A 17,162-nucleotide genomic window follows, 5' to 3' on the forward strand; every position below is an offset into this window, starting at 1 on the left:
AGAACAAGCAGTGTGCTGACCCAGTGAGGCACACAGGATTAGTGAAGAATGAAAGCGCATTTGGGAACGTTGTTAGCCCTCAAGTTTGGCTAAAAGCAGAAGTTGGCAAACTATGGCATTTGGGCCAGATCTGGCCCTCAGCCTGTTTTTTATGACTCTGAGCTCAGAATGGTTTTTATATTTTTAATAAGTTGTAAACAAGAAGAAGAATGTGCAACAGAGACAGAATGTGGCCCACAAAGTCTATGTATGTACTATCTAGCCCTTCACAGAAAAAGTTTGCCAACCCCTGGCTCAGATTGTTTCGCTCTTTTGGAGAACATGGACTCTCTCCAAGTCCTGAGGTTCCAAAACTCCATGATTCTTTGATGAAATAGTCCTGGTCCAGGTCTTACCTGAATAGCCTACCAGATGCATAATTCCAGCAGGAGCTTCCAGTTATGTTTAAGATCTAAGAGTATTTTCAACGCATCTGGGGGGGCAAAGAGATAAGGAAAGTATTAGATTTTCGTTTTTAATACTTTTTCCCTGATTTTCTTCTTGTTGAATTTTATTTGTTCATTTGTTTTGTCTGTTTAAACTTGGAGTCGCTCTTTGAAACGTGTGCAGAGTTCGGGAGGGAAGGAACATTTACTCCATCACCACAAATAACGTGATAATCATTGTGTTTCCTGACACATATACTACCAAGACTTCCAAACATGAGCAAATAAACTAGCCATTTTAATCATATTTGGTGAACCAAATTTCAGCGCCACAAAATAATTTTGACAGTGTCGTAGAGTGTATTATAATGACATTTGCCATTCTGTTCCCGGCAAGCTAGTTAAGTACCTCCTTTTCTGGGGCTATGGGAGAGATGGTTTTATTTCTCTTGGTATCTCTACACAGAGTTACCAATGGAATGTTTATACAGTTTAAAAAGCATACACACATTATTAGCAGGTCAGGTAGATGTTAAGACATTCCTTTTTATTCCTGAAAGTCACAATTAGTCAAAATGCACCATCCAAGCACCTTTCTTTCTTTCTTTTTTTTTAAAGATTTTATTTATTTATTGGACAGAGAGAGAGAGATAGCGAAAGCAGGAACAGAAGCAAGGGGAGTGGGAGAGGGAGAAGCAGGCTTCCACCCGAGCAGGGAGCCCAATACGGGGCTCGATCTCAGGACCCTGGGATCGTGACCTGAGCCGGAGGCAGACGCTTAACGACTGAGCCACCCAGGTGCCCCCAAGCACATTGCTTGATCATCACTTAATGTTTTTATCAACACATACATTATCAACATCTTAGAGGTGTAGAAATTTTATTGTGCATTCTGTATTTTCTAAATAGCCTCTTTTAAGAGAGAAAGACTCAGTTTAGGTGAGGAAACAAAGCAAGCACTCAGGGACTGCCTCAGCCCTTCCTCCAGGCTGCTGTCAGAGAAGCCCACGGGAGGGGTGATGGCCTGCTGCATCCCCAGCCCATCACTGCCCATGCTATGGACCAAAGTCCACCTCCCCTGATGCTTTTTCTTGGAGCTCCACTCTCCATTCAAGGTAGATCCTTAGCCTTCCTCCTTGCACTTTCCACGTGACTTTTCATTCTTTTTACTACGCTTCCTCCAATGGGGCCATGTCCACCATGTCCTCTCTGGTGGTTCCTCTACCGGCATTTCTACGGACTGGTACGGCCCCGGAGGATGCCAGGCGGGTTCCCTTGGAAGTTTTCCTGCCACAAGCTCAATGTATGTCCCTGCCGCAGCGACAGACGGGGAGACATGCTTTCCTTTTGCCACTTTTTCTAATTATCCCTGCAGCTCATTCAGTCTGGCTGGGAGCAACCTGGGGGCCGTTGTGTGGGTCTCCCTCCCACTCTGTCCCCACCCCCGCCCCTGGCACATTAACATGACATTGCGTGGTGTGTACAGAACGGGAGCAGCTTCCACCAGCTGAAACCTCTGATCCCAAACCCACCAGAGAGTTTGGCTTTTGGATTTTGGCAAGAAGGCCTGTTGCCCATCAGGTCAGCATGAATAAAGATTTCTTTCTTCCTTTCTTTTTTAAAGTCAAGCACCAACTGACACTGGCCCCCCCATCCCCCCACCAAGCTCCCTTTCTCAAGACAATTTAACCCCTTCTCCCAAGTACATTTTTTTTTCTGAATGCATGGGATTTTGTTTTATTCTTTTCCTGTGAGACAACCAAGAAATCTACTATATGTAGAATCTGAAAGCCAAATCAATTCTAAGCCATCTTATCATTTTTAAAGTATGTTTATCCAGCTTTGCAGTAGGAACAAGCAGACTGTTTGAAGGCCACATACTTTTCAAACCTTGGTTGCAACACGTTTGCCCCGTTTTGAAACTGTCTTTATCTAGCCGAGAAAACGAAAATCTATTTGACAAAGTGGCACTCTGGCCAGTTTATCTTGCAATATGGCTTTAGCTCACTGAGTCTATTGATTTCCTTAAATTAATGTTTACAGAATGCTACTGAATTTTGCTCAACAGAACATTGTTCTTTTGAAGGTTTGTAAAAAAAAAAAAAAATGATACAGACTGTTATCGCCATGTGTTCCTTTGCTTAGAGGAAACATGGGGGTTTTTTTTTGTTTTTGTTTTATTGTGTTTTTTGTTTTGTTTTGGTTTGGTTTTGGGGTTTTTTTGTTTTGTGTGTGTGTGTTTTTTTTTTGTTTGTTTTGTTTTTAAGGACAGCCTTGAACTATAGCCACTTCCTATAAGCATTTACTCTTCACGTATTTAAGTAGCAAAACATGTTAGTAGGGCATTGAGCCTACTCTTAGGCCTAAAACTGCATGCTGATCCAGTCCTGTACGGTCCCCAAAAGCTGAATGCCACTTGGAGCATCAGAGTGAAAGAGTCTTTAGTCCAGTTGCTGCCACAGAATCTTCCTCTGCCTCCCTTGGTATAACCTGGCAGGCGTTGGCAAGTGGCTTTGCAACCAGTGCTCCCCAGATAACGCCAGGCCTTCCAAACGTAGGTGTGAGCATCCTAATAAAATTTAAATGCCATGTAGCCATTTGGTGGGAACTCTAAATATAATACCTCGTTCTTTGACTGTGGCACTCAGTGATTAATATACAAAACCTAATCTCTAGTGACGATTTTAAAACTGGACTTCCCAGGGAAGCCCCCGTGGCCCTTTAGGCCTGACAGGGATTCAGATGACAATCACGAAGTGATTGAAGTAAAACTTAGGAAATACAAAGCAACTTTCTCAACTTGTTGACTCAGCCAATAAAATTGCTCAAGCAAACATACTCAAAGCATCTCTCAAAATACTGCCTTGTACACATTTACCTATCACAGTGAAACACTTCCCAGGAATTGGACTCTTCTTTAAAGGTTCAAAGCATCACCTTACATTCGGGGGGATATTTTATGCTTCCCAAAGCCCACCGCTGTTTGCTTTCCCACCGGATCCTTCTTCCCCGCAGCGACGGGTTGGCGGGACACAATCCCACAATGCACTTCGCGCAGCATCCTGCGCCAGGTCTTCCTTCCGGGCCGGTTAGTCCCCGGGCCAGCCCATCGGGTAACCGCGTGCCTGGCTGCAAGGGAGACCCTTCGTAACAGCATCTTGTAACCATATTTGATAGCTCCAGGTTTCCTCCTCTGCCTCTGACAGGAAAATTCAGTGAGAATGAGACAGTGGAGGGGAGCCGCAATATCGTATCTGTCCTTGCCTGTTCATCTGATAATCTCTTTGAGGAGTTCCTAAAGCATCTGAGTTTATCCATTTAAGTCCACTGCGTCTGCAGTGTGAGTCCCCAGCTTGTGCCACTGCTGTCAGGAGCTCTGTCTCTGCTTGATCAATATTTACTTAACAAACAGCAGGGATGGAAGAGTTTGTTTAGAGGAATCATGTGCGCTCCAGGATGAGTGAATGCTCGGGAAAGTACTTCAACTTTGTCTCCTTCCCTAGGACCTTTGTGTGCATGTGTGCGCGTGCAGAGGCCCTTTCTCTTTTTAGCTTCTCCGAAGACACTTAGAAGTCATCTAGAAAATGCCTCGCAATATGTGATTAGTGCACTGTTTACACTCTAGGAGAACTCATGATGTAAATTCAGTTTCGAAAGTCCCAAGTTCGATTTTCCTTTTATGCTCCTACACAGGTTAAACATTTTGGAAAGACTCTTGGGATGAACAAGATGCACAAGCATCTTCCTTTGACCCCTCTCAATAAGTGGGAGGGAAGAAGATGCAGATGGAAACAATGAAAGCAGTTTGGACAAGGCAACTCTATTTCTGATGGCATTAGATTTTTTTTTTTTTTTTTTTCCTGAAAGCCCAAGGAGAAAAGTAGCTCTCCAGATTTTCAAAGCTGCTTACCCAGTTTTTGGAATTAGATGTGTCTAACGCTAATAATAAATACGAATACCACGCCGTTCAAGTTTAGAGAGCACTATTCTTTCAACTTCACCGAAATAATTGCTTGAAGGCTCAAGTCAGCGTCTCCAATACAGTTGACTTGGAGGCATCTGGGTCTAGTTTGAGGGGTTTTGTTTCTGTGTGGGTAGAGGCTGGGGGAGGCTGGGGGAGTTATTTATTTATTTGATTTTGTGAATTGGAGTTGTAAAGCCATCTGAAATATTCATGCAGAATTGTCTGAGAAGCCCGTTTCTGTTTTATTTACTGCACAGTAGAACAGCCACAGTGGATTAGTTCTACAATACCCGTAACAAAAGCCCAACAGCTGATGCATGTGATGTTAGGAGGTGACAAAACAGTTAAAGTATGCTGCTGGCTACAGGCAAGCAGTCAGCAGATGCAGACAAAAGGGTTTGTGACAAGAATAACTCTCTCTCCAAGGCGAGCAGTGAAGAGTATCCAAAATACCAGTACCCTTTTCTCCTTGACATTGTCTTCTTACAGTCAGCATTTTATTGCCCTTTTATAGTATTAAAAAAAAAAAGTGGAGAAGGAAGAAGAAACAAAACCCACACACAAACTAATTCACCAAAATACTAGCCGCGATGTTACTTTTCCATCCGTTAAATACTCCTGCCCATACCCAGGTTCCCTTTTACATTTCTCCTTCAAAGTAAGTTTGAAAAAAAAAAAATAGTTTAAAAGATGAACTGAATAGATGATCTCCCTTGATAAGATTGTAATCTATTGATAACCTCGATAAGCCATTTGAGCCTTTGGTTATTGGGGAGGGGCTGGGGCAAGAGAGCATTATGCCTGGTTTGTTTTCTCTCCATTTCAGCAAAGATCATTTCACTGATAAAATTAGGCCAGTGGACAAAATTTTTAAGGGGGATTGAGGATGGAGAGGTATCCATGGGAAACTGTGCAAGGGGCCAGCCAGGTTGAGGTCTCCTGCAAAAGGCCAAGGGATGAGCTTGTGGATATTTCAGAGGTGTGAAAAATCAGCTTCTCTGTCTCCAGAAAATAGGAGAGGCTGTCTTCTTTTTAACCTTTGTAATTCCCCTTCTATTCTCTGTGACATTCATTCAGCTGCCAAGAGCGTTTGGCAAGGTTTGGGCCAGCGAGCACACTTCCAGTGACCACTAACCTTGGTATGTCCTGACACTTATGATGAGTGTCTGCAGGACACAGAAGGCAGGCAGCCTGCTACGTCAGGCTTTTATTATGTACTGCAGAGGCTAGGGACAGTCAATTTAATAAAACAAATCATCCTTGAAGGTAAAGCAACTGAGAAGAGGAGGAGGAAGACAGGGGAAAAATGTGTCTTTGCCACTCATTCTGAGGGGAAAAAAAAAAGAACAGCAAAACAGCCCCCCACCCAACACACTGTGCGTGTGTGCACGTGTATTCGTGTGTGCGTGCGCACTCGCACAACCCAGCCACAGCTGGAGCAGACTGGAAAACATCCTCCCAATTTCCCCATTTCATCAAAGCCCATAAGGCCCTTGCTTGCTCTGAGGAGACTCAAGTAGGAACGATTGTGATGAAATTGGTAGATGCTGATAGCCAGCCCCCTTCAAATTCATGAGTGCATTCAAGTACCTCGTCGCAATTATATTCTCCTCCAAATATCAAGGCAAGGGGAGGCAAGACCATTTGGGGTGAGGTTCCTATATTGGGATGCCTTTTTATCAAGCAAAGTTTCCATTCTCCTCTCCTGAAGAACACTCAGCACAGCAGCTCCCACAATAGCTTCAGAGTTCCAGCCAGAGACTTTGGAAGCCTTTTGTTTTTTCCCTGTGGCATGTCCAAAGGCATGGCCTTCCCTCCCCCCCTCCCAGCAGCCTGCATTGTCTTGCATTCCAGGGACTTGATTGACTGTTGCCACCTGATGCTGAGGAGATACTCTGGGGTTCATTCTGCAGATTGTTGGGTTCTATTAAAAGAAACCTAGATAAGGGATTACTTGTCACTAAGGGATTTTCTGCAGATGTTTATTAGTGATTGGAAATCCATTAGGTGTGAAGAGGTACAGAAAAATATGGGCAACATCATTCTTGTAAACCCAAAATTCTAAGACAGCCCCCCCAAAAAAACAGAAAGGACCCCCTTTTACTCTGTTAAATGCAGTTGAGGAAAGTTTTAAAGCAGAAAGGGGTAAGGGTCTCTTTTCTCATCTGTGATATTTCTACCTGTGGATGGAATTCTTTGGCACTCTCTCAAAAGATCAGTTGCTACTCATCAGTTTACCGCTCTGGAGCCACCAAAAAAGATTAATTGCTCAAGCATTAGAGGATCTCATGATCAATTGCTTTAAACCAGCCCAGTCTGTTGTATGAGTTTTGCCTCAAAGTAAGCCCTAAATTAGCAAACCATTTCATTTGTTCAAAAAGAATTTATCCCTTCTCAAACATAAACCAATATCCTAAGTTTCGTCCTGGGAATCCTTTGTACCATTCACATTTATTTTGAAGTTACTAGCTCTTCTGTGGTTTTTCTCAGTCACAGATCCACAGCTTGTCAAGGTTTTGATGCCCCATATAAATAGAAATTACTGAAAATGCATTAAAAGAGAGAGAGCATGGTTTAATGATAAGACACCTGGACATGTTATTTCACATGAGTCTCTTGTTCTCATAATTTATTCATCTTATAGAGTCTCATAGTTTCTTCATCTATAAAATGACTTTTGAGGTCTGTTCCAACTCTTTAAATGCTATCCTTTTTTAGCATTATTTAAATTTTTTTTTTTTTTTTTTTTAAGTATCGAGGGAGAAGGTAAGTGTGACTCCAGAGCAGTATGGAGTAAAGCAGAAGGCAAGCTCTCATTATGAAAGCCTATGCAAAAAAAACTTTGTTAAGCATTGTGGGGGATACACAGAATAGAAACTGTGGCTCTTTATCTAAAGACATCTTGGGGCAAATTCATTACAACTAGATAGAAGTAGGTGAAAAATTAAACAACACAAAACACAAATACAAAAGATGGTGAAGGATAGCCCAAGATTACCGCCAAAAGAAATGAACGTTTAAAACGAGGTAAAACCCACTAAAAACCATTAACAAGAATGGCAAATAATAATAGGGTGGGAGCTACACACACACACACACACACCCAAGAGAAGTTACTTTGATTTGCCCTCAGGCACACCCTAGAACTACCCTTCCTCCCTCCTCTATTGCTGATGCTGTTCTAGATGCATCTCTCCTCTGATGATCTCAACCAATATGATCTCTGCTCCCTTGGCCCCTGGTACTCCAGACCTCCCATGGGGCCCTTGGTGTGGAGGAGCTCCCAGTCCTCTCTGACTTCCTCTGGAGCAGCCACCATACCCTGTGTCCCGCACAGCTCTCTGCCATGCCCTGCTGCGTGCCCTGCTGCGTCCCTAAGTGTTCAAGAAACATAGATCTTTGTCATGCCTCTGTTGCCAATGGCCGGGAAAACCACACTTCTTGAAATGTTTATTTCAATAAATGCCTATGATTATGTTTCTGTAGCATTTGGCTGACAGCTCCCAAACCAAGTAGTTAGAGCCCATAGTTGTACCGCCTCGCTGTTCTCCAGCCAGATTCCCTCTCTCAGTAATGCCCATCTGATAAAACGTGAAGGGTTATCTTTGAGGGAAGAAGGGAGAGAACTCAAAAAGGCTGCTTAATGACTTTTTATTTGGTGTGAGGTGAGTGAGAGAGCTAATCTCTCCTCCAGGCTCCTCCTATCCCACAAATACTCACGTATCTGCAGGAATTTTAGGGAGAAATCACCAACGTTCCTTAGAAAATCCAGATGAATTCTCATCAGGGAATGGCCTTTGGGGTGTATGGGTTTGCACATCCATGGGGGACAAGGGGTGTTTGGATGATTTTGGAGAGCTATGCCCTGAGAGACTGGCTGCGGTGTATGTCTTTGGAAGGGGCTCCTCAAAATTTTCTCTTTTTCTAGACTCTGATAGGCCCCAGATGGGATCCCTTCTTTATCTGGGGAATTACTAATTTTCTTTACAAAAGACAAGCGACTTACCATTGGAAGGAGTGATCCTCTTTGTCCAATTTTAAATGTATAAAACAGGGATGCCTGGTGATCATTTTAGTTTTCCTTAATAGTTACTGTCATTATAAAATGGTCCATTGCACAAATTGAGAAAGAGTGGGAGAAAGAGATCAAATCTATTCGACATGACAATACCTCCCTTTTACTTGGTAAAGTGGCATATGTGAACTGAGATGAAAATCTTTCACCTCTTCTGTATGTGTAGACAGATCTATCTACACATACAACTACAGTGCATTTACTTCCTCATATGTCTGCACTTACTATAAAAATAAAACATTACTAATGCAGAAGTACCCCACTAAAAGAAATCTACTGAGGGTCCATGTGTACTTGGAAAATTAAGAGTTTGTGGAATGGCTCTGCAAATCCTTTATCTTGGTGTGCGGAACAGAAGCCATGCTTCACCTTGAGTAACTGACAAAGAATACTAAGTAAGTACATCAACAGCGACCCCTTTCCCTGGACAAGAGGTTGGACTATTAAGTAAACAATTAAGAACACACGCACATATTAACTGTTGTGGAAGGAAAGGATAAACAATTAGGGGTTCTAAAAAGAATATTTGGAGGGGCGCCTGGGTGGCTTAGTTGGTTTAGCGTCTGACTCTTGATTTCAGCTCAGGTAGTGATCTCAGGGGCGTGAGATCAAGCCCTGTGTCAGGCTCTGCGCTCAGCATGGAGTCTGCATGTCCCTCTCCAACTGCTGCTCCTTCCCATCCCCCACCCCCCACCCCCACTCATGCTGTGCTCTCCCTCTGTCTTTCTTTCTCAGTCTCTCTAAAATAAATAAATAAATAAAATCTTTTAAAACATAAAAATAATTAAAAAATAAAAAGAATATTTGGAGGATATTTGTCTTAGAATGTAAGGACTTGGAAAAAGTCCCTTGATCTCTCTGAGCCTCAGTTTTCTCCACAGTAGAAAGGGGACATTGACACCTTATAGAGATGTTGGGAGAATTGAATGGCATGATTCACAGTCTGTACATAACAGAGCGCCTGACACATAATAAGCACTCCAGAAATGTTAGTTTTCGTTATTGCTATCAGCTGCATGAATCACTCTCATGGAGCAATTCTAATCTCAGAGTAAAATAATTTCCAATGTAGAATTTTAGGACTCAGTACAGATTTTGTATTTTGGGACTCAGTGTTAATGTCATTATCTTATCCCTGTCTGTATGTAGAGCACTTTATGGTGCATACTACTCTCATATACAATTTAGCATTTGGGTCAGCAATCCTCTGCTGCTATGAGCAGGAAACAGACTTTAGGTTTTCTTCATTTACAGGGGGTTTCATTGATTTCAAAAGCCAATGATCTCTTATTCTACTTTTGAGAACACACTTTGTTTTCACAGTGGAAATCAAAAGGAAATAGGATTCAAATTCTGAAAGATCAGCTGGAGACTTGCACCTGGAATACACCTGTTTAATGAAGTGGGGAATCCCAACAGTGTGTCCCCTTTTCTCACCCAAATATTCAGAAGGGAATCCTGGTTTTTCAGTATGTCTGCATGCATCCCTTGCACAAGTCCCTTTCTAAAACTTCACAAAGCTGTCCACCCCACGTTACAATGCTACTATATATAACGACTTCACAGAAGAGAATAGAGGCCGGCCATTTTTAGCAAATTCAGGTGCCACGTAAGCCCCTTTCTGAAAGAGAGAACTTAGCTCAATTTCCTTTGAAGAACCGGAGACTTGAAACTGAAAACTTTATTAATGCCATTGCCTCCTTGTATCAGCAGGTTCCAGAGAGATTCCTGGAAGTTGCGCAGATCACATTACGAGAGTTTTTCAATGCCATTATCGCAGGCAAAGATGTTGATCCTTCCTGGAAGAAGGCCATATACAAGGTCATCTGCAAGCTGGATAGTGAAGTCCCTGAGATTTTCAAATCCCCGAACTGCCTACAAGAGCTGCTTCATGAGTAGAAATTTCAACAACTCTTTTCGAATGTATGAATAGTAGCAGTCCCCTTTGGATGTCCAAGTTGTACGTGTCTAGATTTTGATTTCCTATGGATGTGTATGGGAGGCATGGGTATGTTTTGAAATCAGCTGGTAGCTCCTCCTCATCATCTTTCGCTCCTTTTCTCTTGTTTTCCATTGCAAGGGGATGGTTATTTTCCTTCGGTCTTTAGTTTACTTTTGCCCGAGGCCCTTAACATTTGGAGACTTTAAAATAGGGTTAATTTTCAGGGAAAAAGAATGTTGACGTGTGGAAAATCTCTATTCGCAAGGAAAAGCATTTTAAAGATGCTTCTGCTTGATCGATGGTTTATCGCAAATGGCAGTTGGCAGAGGGAGACCCGGGACACGGTGCCGTTCCACAGACGGTGACGTGTCTCTTGTTTTTACTGCTAAGAAGGCCAGAAAACTCAATGAAACCACTACGTAAACTTAAATATTTTGTTTGGTTTGAACTCCGTTAAGTCGCTTTGTGTTCCGTGTTTAAAAATAATGCCAGTGGCAGATGGACAGCTCACTTTTCAAAAGTTACCCCAAAAGGCCAAATTCCAAAAAGAAAAATAGTCACTGTCAAGCCTTTCCGTAAGAGAAACGGCAAGTAGCCCAAACGAGTGTACCTGTTTCCTACGGAGGCAAAGCAATTCTACACAAAACTGACTCTTTCGAGATGAGGCTGGAAAATTCGTACCCGCTCTTCAAATTACCTCTCTAGATTTTACAATCGGTTCTTCGTAATAAGTGAGTATAGATCATTTTTCGTAGAGAAAAACCCCTTTCACATCATTTTCTATTATCTCACTTCGGGTATTAAAAGGCACATACGTTTCAAATGTACTCTTTGCTCAACTCTGTTTATATGCTTCAACGAGTTATTATGTCTGTTTAATATTTAACACTTTTTTTTTTCAAAAAAAAAAAAAAACCCACTATTTTCTGAATACCTTTCTCTAGTAAGGAATAAAGGACATCCCAAGTTGACCATAAAATTCCTGCCTACATTAGACGCTTGTTGACAGCAGTTAGCTGACTTGATCTTCACCTCCGAAGAGGAGCAGTGTAAGGATGCCCTCTTTTCGTATACGATCCCACACTACCCTGATGGATATTCGAAGTGGTGACAGTCTAATTAAGTGTTTCTTCATTTTAGGTACAGCATTTTAAAGCAACTGATAAAGTCTCTTCGAATTCAGAAGCTAGTACTGACCAAAACGTGTAAACAATGTACAGGCAGCATAGAAGAGGTTGGGGTTAACCCAAAAGACACAGTTCCAGCACACATAAGAAAGCTGGCTGCTATTTTATGCTTTCTTCAATGGTTCTCCTCTTCTTCCTTCTTTTCTCTTTTTCCAGTTTTTCCAAAGCGTACAGTGTCCCATACTTGCTTTTAAAAATTCATACGGCATTCACGCTTGTTTTCTCAGATGGGTTTTGTGTGCAGATGCAGTAAGAATTCCTTGTTCATCCTACTAGGCTTTTCCAGACCCCCCTCCCTCCCCTTAGGTCATTTGATCTACACTTAAAATGACACAGGAACAAACCTGGTATTTAGATTATACCAAACACAAATACCATTTTCCCTTAATTTTCATAAAAGTTACATTTGACTCTGGAGAATGCAGATTGACCCATGTGACTAACTAGCTGACCCAATCGCTGTAATTTACCATCATTTATAAATTCTGCTGATGGACAGGAATGTATGGAGGCAATTATTGTCAGCACAAAGCCTTAAAACCTGCTGACTTTAAATTAAATGGCACAGTCCTATGATGCCCTGCATCATTCAGGAGGCTAACGGGCTCTCGCAGTGTGGACAGAGTGCAGCGACGCAGGCTGGAACACCACCGGCTTCTCTCTGCACCCCCAACCAAATGCATCGTCCAGCTTGTGCTCCCCTATGTAGCACACACAGGGCCAGCAGATCCAGTTTGTTCTTGTTCCGGCTTGCTTGGGGAAAAAAAAAGTTCGGATAATCATTACATTGGAAAAAATGCAAACCAAAAAAAAAAAAAAAAATCCAATCAGCACAAAGTAGGGAAGCAATCTCAACTTGTGGTCACACTCTTTTGCCTTGCTTCATGTCAAAGAGTAGGAATTCATTGTTCACTGGGTCTTTGCTGTTCCATGTAATTCATATCAACATCGTGTTGCCATTTGCAAGGTAGAAGGCAAAACTGTAGTGTGTTCACCTATGTAGACAGACTGCTAGTATCTTCTGATCTGGGGCAAATTCAGTAATGATTCCAGGCTCATTTGGATCTTTAGTATTATTTTCCCCTGCCTTTCTAATTTAAGTAGACAAATTCAGCAAAAGTGTGTGTTCACAGCCAATGTTGATGTGCTTATCTATGATAATATCCGCTCAAGGTTCACTGAGGCATAGAAGTGATTTCAGAGTAGAAATTGCATGAGGATAAACTCACCTCTTTGTTCGATCACTTTTGCTTTTAGGTGGTTTTTCCCCTTTTACGATCACAAAATCTTGTGCCTCCCAGTGCATTGGAAAGTGACAAAAGCCTGTCTCTCAAAACTCCTACTTAAAAATTCTGGGTTTGGTTGGGTTTTGTTTTGTTTTTTAATCACCATCTTTCAAATCTCAGCTCAACTCTCACCAAGTGAAAATTGGCTACTTGGGAGAAAGTTAACTTTCTATGAAGGTGGGAGGGACAGTTTACATAGGAAAAAAGAAGTCTAAAGTGCATGTTGAAATACCACATTACCACTTATTTTCTGCTAACCCTAAATTATTTTTGCATATACACTTGAGGTGATAGTCTGTGCCTAGACCTAAAATGCACCAGCGGGGGGATTTTTAAAAATCCTTCAAAATACCAGTTTTTTCCCACAAGTACAATTGTTCTTGTGCCTTCTGTGGCTTTCGATTTCATCTTTTTGACTTTATTTCCAATTACTACAGCTGCAATAAACACTAGATTTTTTTTCTGGCTGTTTGACATAACGTTGATAGCTATGCATATTTTGTGTCTTTTTAAAACAAAGCGGGAGAATACGTTTTTGAAGAAGAGAATTTTTAGAACAGTTTGATACCGCAAATTATTTTTTCTTCAATTGTTTGAGCAGCATTCGAGTTTTGAAAATTCTTGTAGAAGCCAATTTTTTGTAACGGTGGTGCAAATCTTGTGTTTTCTTAGCCTAATGAAAAGTAGTATAGAAGCAATATTTCATACCATGTGCTGTATATGTGTGTGCAGGTGTGTGAACATGAAGACACATACACACATATACACGCATGTAAAAATACACATATATATATGCGTGTGAAGTGGAAAGCTTACCTTTTCCTATCTAGATTTAAGGACCTATTTTAGACATTTGTTATGTTTTGTGAAAAGAATGTTCTATTTGCAATGACAAAACATTTAATTCTTACTGTATCTCTGGCTGTTTAATGAGGACGTTTCACATTAAATGGTAAAACAACGTGGAAGATGGTAGAATGTAGTAATTATTTAAGGAAGTGTTCACCCACATATTCCTGAAGTTTGCTTTGTGCCTCCGAGTATTATTTAATTCAAGTGTTTTATGTTTGCAGAATATTTGTTGCTGTGCTAGGGATGTGGGTGAATATCATTTTTAAAAATGTTAAAAACAACAAAAAAAAGGCAAAACAAAAACACTAAAGCAAGAGGGGAACTTTTATAAAGCAATGTAAATATTTAACCTCATGGCTGTTGTTACGTAAGACATGAGATTTTAATAAATAACTACATTCTCACAACATCTGTTGAATTTATTAGGAACACTATAGTGACTGTGTAGACAGTTGAAAGCATTCTTGAAAATCCTGCTCTCTACTTTTAAAAGATAACAGTCTCTTTCATCAGATGTCAAGGGCAAGGGTAATGCAGTTTCTGTAAATTTATGAAATTTTTTTCTATGTACATGAAAACACTTAGTAAGTAACCACGCACGTGCGCACGTGCGCACGCACACACACACACACACACACATACATACGCATACAGGTTAATACTAAATCATAAAGCTGAAGATTTGGGGGCTTTAAAAATAGGATGTCCCCCAGAAGCAATCATAAATTCATCAAAGAAAAAGTGGTTTACAGACTCCCTGAAAGCACTGTACATGTGAGGATAGAGCAAAATCTCTTTGCCATGTATATTATAGAATATTCATTGGTGTGAATAGTACAAATGTTTTCTTCTGGTACAAACTCTGTGTTTGCAAATTACAAGAAGCATTGTTTTCAAAAAGCTCCCCTTAAAAGAATGTAACTGGTTTATATGAGTAAGCGGTTACTGCATTGCACTTAAATGTTCTGTTGAAGGAAATGCAGTTTTGTTTTCTGTAGATCTGTTGGTTGTAAACCATCTATAAAACTAAAGCTAAAATGTTCATATTCAGAGCTGGGATCAAAACTGGTATTTAACCTTTGCATCTTCTTATAATTATCCTTCTAAGAATACAACAGGATCTGGAAGCGTCTGGACTTTGAGTCTTTCAACTGAGCCCTCTCTCAAATCTGACACCCTCTAAAATGCACAAACATGAGAAGAAAAGAAAAACAGACTGGCCCGTTTTTGTGAAAATGTATTCATTCTGTGTTTTAAAAATACTCTAATCCTCCACATCGGGGGGAAAGCATTTTCAAACTGTATATTACCACTTCAAGATTAGAATTAGAAAAACATATATTTGGGGTTGGTCTCAGTGCTACCTACAAGAATCAAAGGTCATGGCTTCTCCCGATGTTGTCCCAGCCACTTCTCATATGTATATAGTATATACCGTGACAAAACACTGCCTTTATATTATTTAGCAATATGTTGTAAATAGCATTATTAAGCTCTTTTTTTGTAATAAAGACCCTTTGATTTGAATATAGTACAATAACTGAACTGATAAAGTCAATTTTTGATTTTTTTTTTTAGCTAGAGGCAATTTCAATTGTGGATTTTTGTTGTTGTCTATTGTTCTGAAGACTTTGCATAATTTATTGGTTTAATTTATCCTAATTTATTTGATGAAGGTGTACAATTTTGTATTACCAAGGATGTACTGTAATATTAATTGATATGATAAAAAAAAAAATGAGACTCCCTGTCCATATTAAAAAGAAAATAAAAAGGTGCAGTAGACAATTGATTTTAAAGTAAAAGTACAAAAATTTAGTTTGGCAGCTACTAAATTTTAAAACAGAAAAAAGTTGTTGGGGGGGCGGGTGGGTAGGGGGTTTTACTTTGTGTGTTTTAAGCTTTTGTATACTCTCCAAACTTTTACCTTTTGCTTTGTACCACTTAAAGGATACAGTAGTCCAATTGCCTTGTGTGCCTTCCATCTTCTCTTAAACTGAATGTATGTGCAGTATATATGCAAGCTTGTGCAAAATAAAATATACATTACAAGCTCAGTGCCGTTCGGTTTTTTTTAAGCACATGACATTTAACTTTTGGCCCTGTGTCCCATTTTAGGACAGCGGGCTACTTGTGACTAATATCCACTCTGGAGCTTTGCTTTCATTAAAATGCTTAATTACACAAGTCTAACATCAATGCATGCAGCTCCTAGAAATGATCTTTTTACTTCAGACTGTTGTAGTAATTGGCTACATTTCTCTTTGAAAACTCCTCTCACAGATTTAACTTTATCTAGCCCTCAAAATTTAAAAATGACAAAAGCTTTGGCTCAAAATAATGTTGTGAGCTAAATTTAATTCAACAATGGCAAACGTCTAACGGTTCTAAGAGCAAGGAGAGATGTTCCCAAAAGTCAAAGAATGGCAAATATATCACTTGAAATATGGGGAGGGAGAGCTCATATTGTTTCTACTCTGGTTGGACTCAGAACTAAGTACTAATGTAAATTTTCCAAAACCTTTCTAGAATGTTCCTTCAAACGTGACTGGCAGCATGTTTCATACAAGAACACTGGTCCTATGGCTTTTGAAAATTTCCTTTATCTCTTTCACTTTGGTTTAAAATCCTGTCTCCTTTATCCTTGAATGAGGAGCAGGAAGAATTAGCAAAAATCCCTTACCTACTTGAGATTGACTCTATTATCCATCATTCACAGCCGCACCTCCCTTTCTGGCTTCCACATTACTGTAGACTGAGTCTTCTTAATCTCAGATTTCTTTGGCTTTCACCTAAATGATGAAATTGTGTTTTGACCCTGTTCACACAAAGGTGCTTAGAATCAATGCAATATCAAAACTATTAAATAATAACAGTATTTTTTCACTTAAAGTTATTTTTCTATCAATGGCACAGATCTATATTCCAGTCTTCCTACCTTAATTTGGCAAAAGAGCATGCTACATCTCTCTACACAAAAATTTATTCCCTGATTGGAGAAAAAAGAAGACAGCCCCCCCCCACTTTCATCTGCTCTTGGAAGATAGAAGGCATTTGAAGTAATATAATGACTCTTGTATTTATTTAAAACTGATGTGCTTTAAACTAGATTGGATAATCCAGGTAGCAACTAAATCACTAAGAAGTTACAGCAGGTGGTAACGGTTTTTGATAGGCTAATTAAAAATATAACACCAAATCATTCCTTTTGTGACTCTAAATTATCCAGTGCCATTGGTCTAGAACAATATGTACTGACCCCTGATCACAGACCATGGTCCACAGATGTCTCCATGTCTGCCAGTACTCATGTTCTCCTTGAAAGTATAAGCTCTACAAACTAATAATAAAGACAATGCTGGCTTTATTCACTGTTATTGCCATCTAGCATCATAAACAATTTACAAGTTTTTCTTAAAGACTAACAGCTA

General features: G+C 40.3%; 1 protein-coding gene across 1 annotated transcript in view; it reads left to right on the top strand.

The window, feature by feature from the left end:
* Positions 1 to 15,791, top strand: part of PROX1 (prospero homeobox 1) — a 52,363-nt gene extending 36,572 nt beyond the window's left edge. The window contains exon 6 of the mRNA XM_021682557.2: positions 10,178 to 15,791. Coding sequence (XP_021538232.2) covers positions 10,178 to 10,363 — 186 coding nt within the window. The 3' untranslated portion in view covers positions 10,364 to 15,791. The remainder of the gene's footprint in view (positions 1 to 10,177) is intronic.
* The last annotated feature ends 1,371 nt before the right edge of the window (positions 15,792 to 17,162 follow it).

This window comes from Neomonachus schauinslandi, chromosome 6 (assembly GCF_002201575.2).
Source record: "Neomonachus schauinslandi chromosome 6, ASM220157v2, whole genome shotgun sequence".
NCBI classification, from domain to species: domain Eukaryota; kingdom Metazoa; phylum Chordata; class Mammalia; order Carnivora; family Phocidae; genus Neomonachus; species Neomonachus schauinslandi.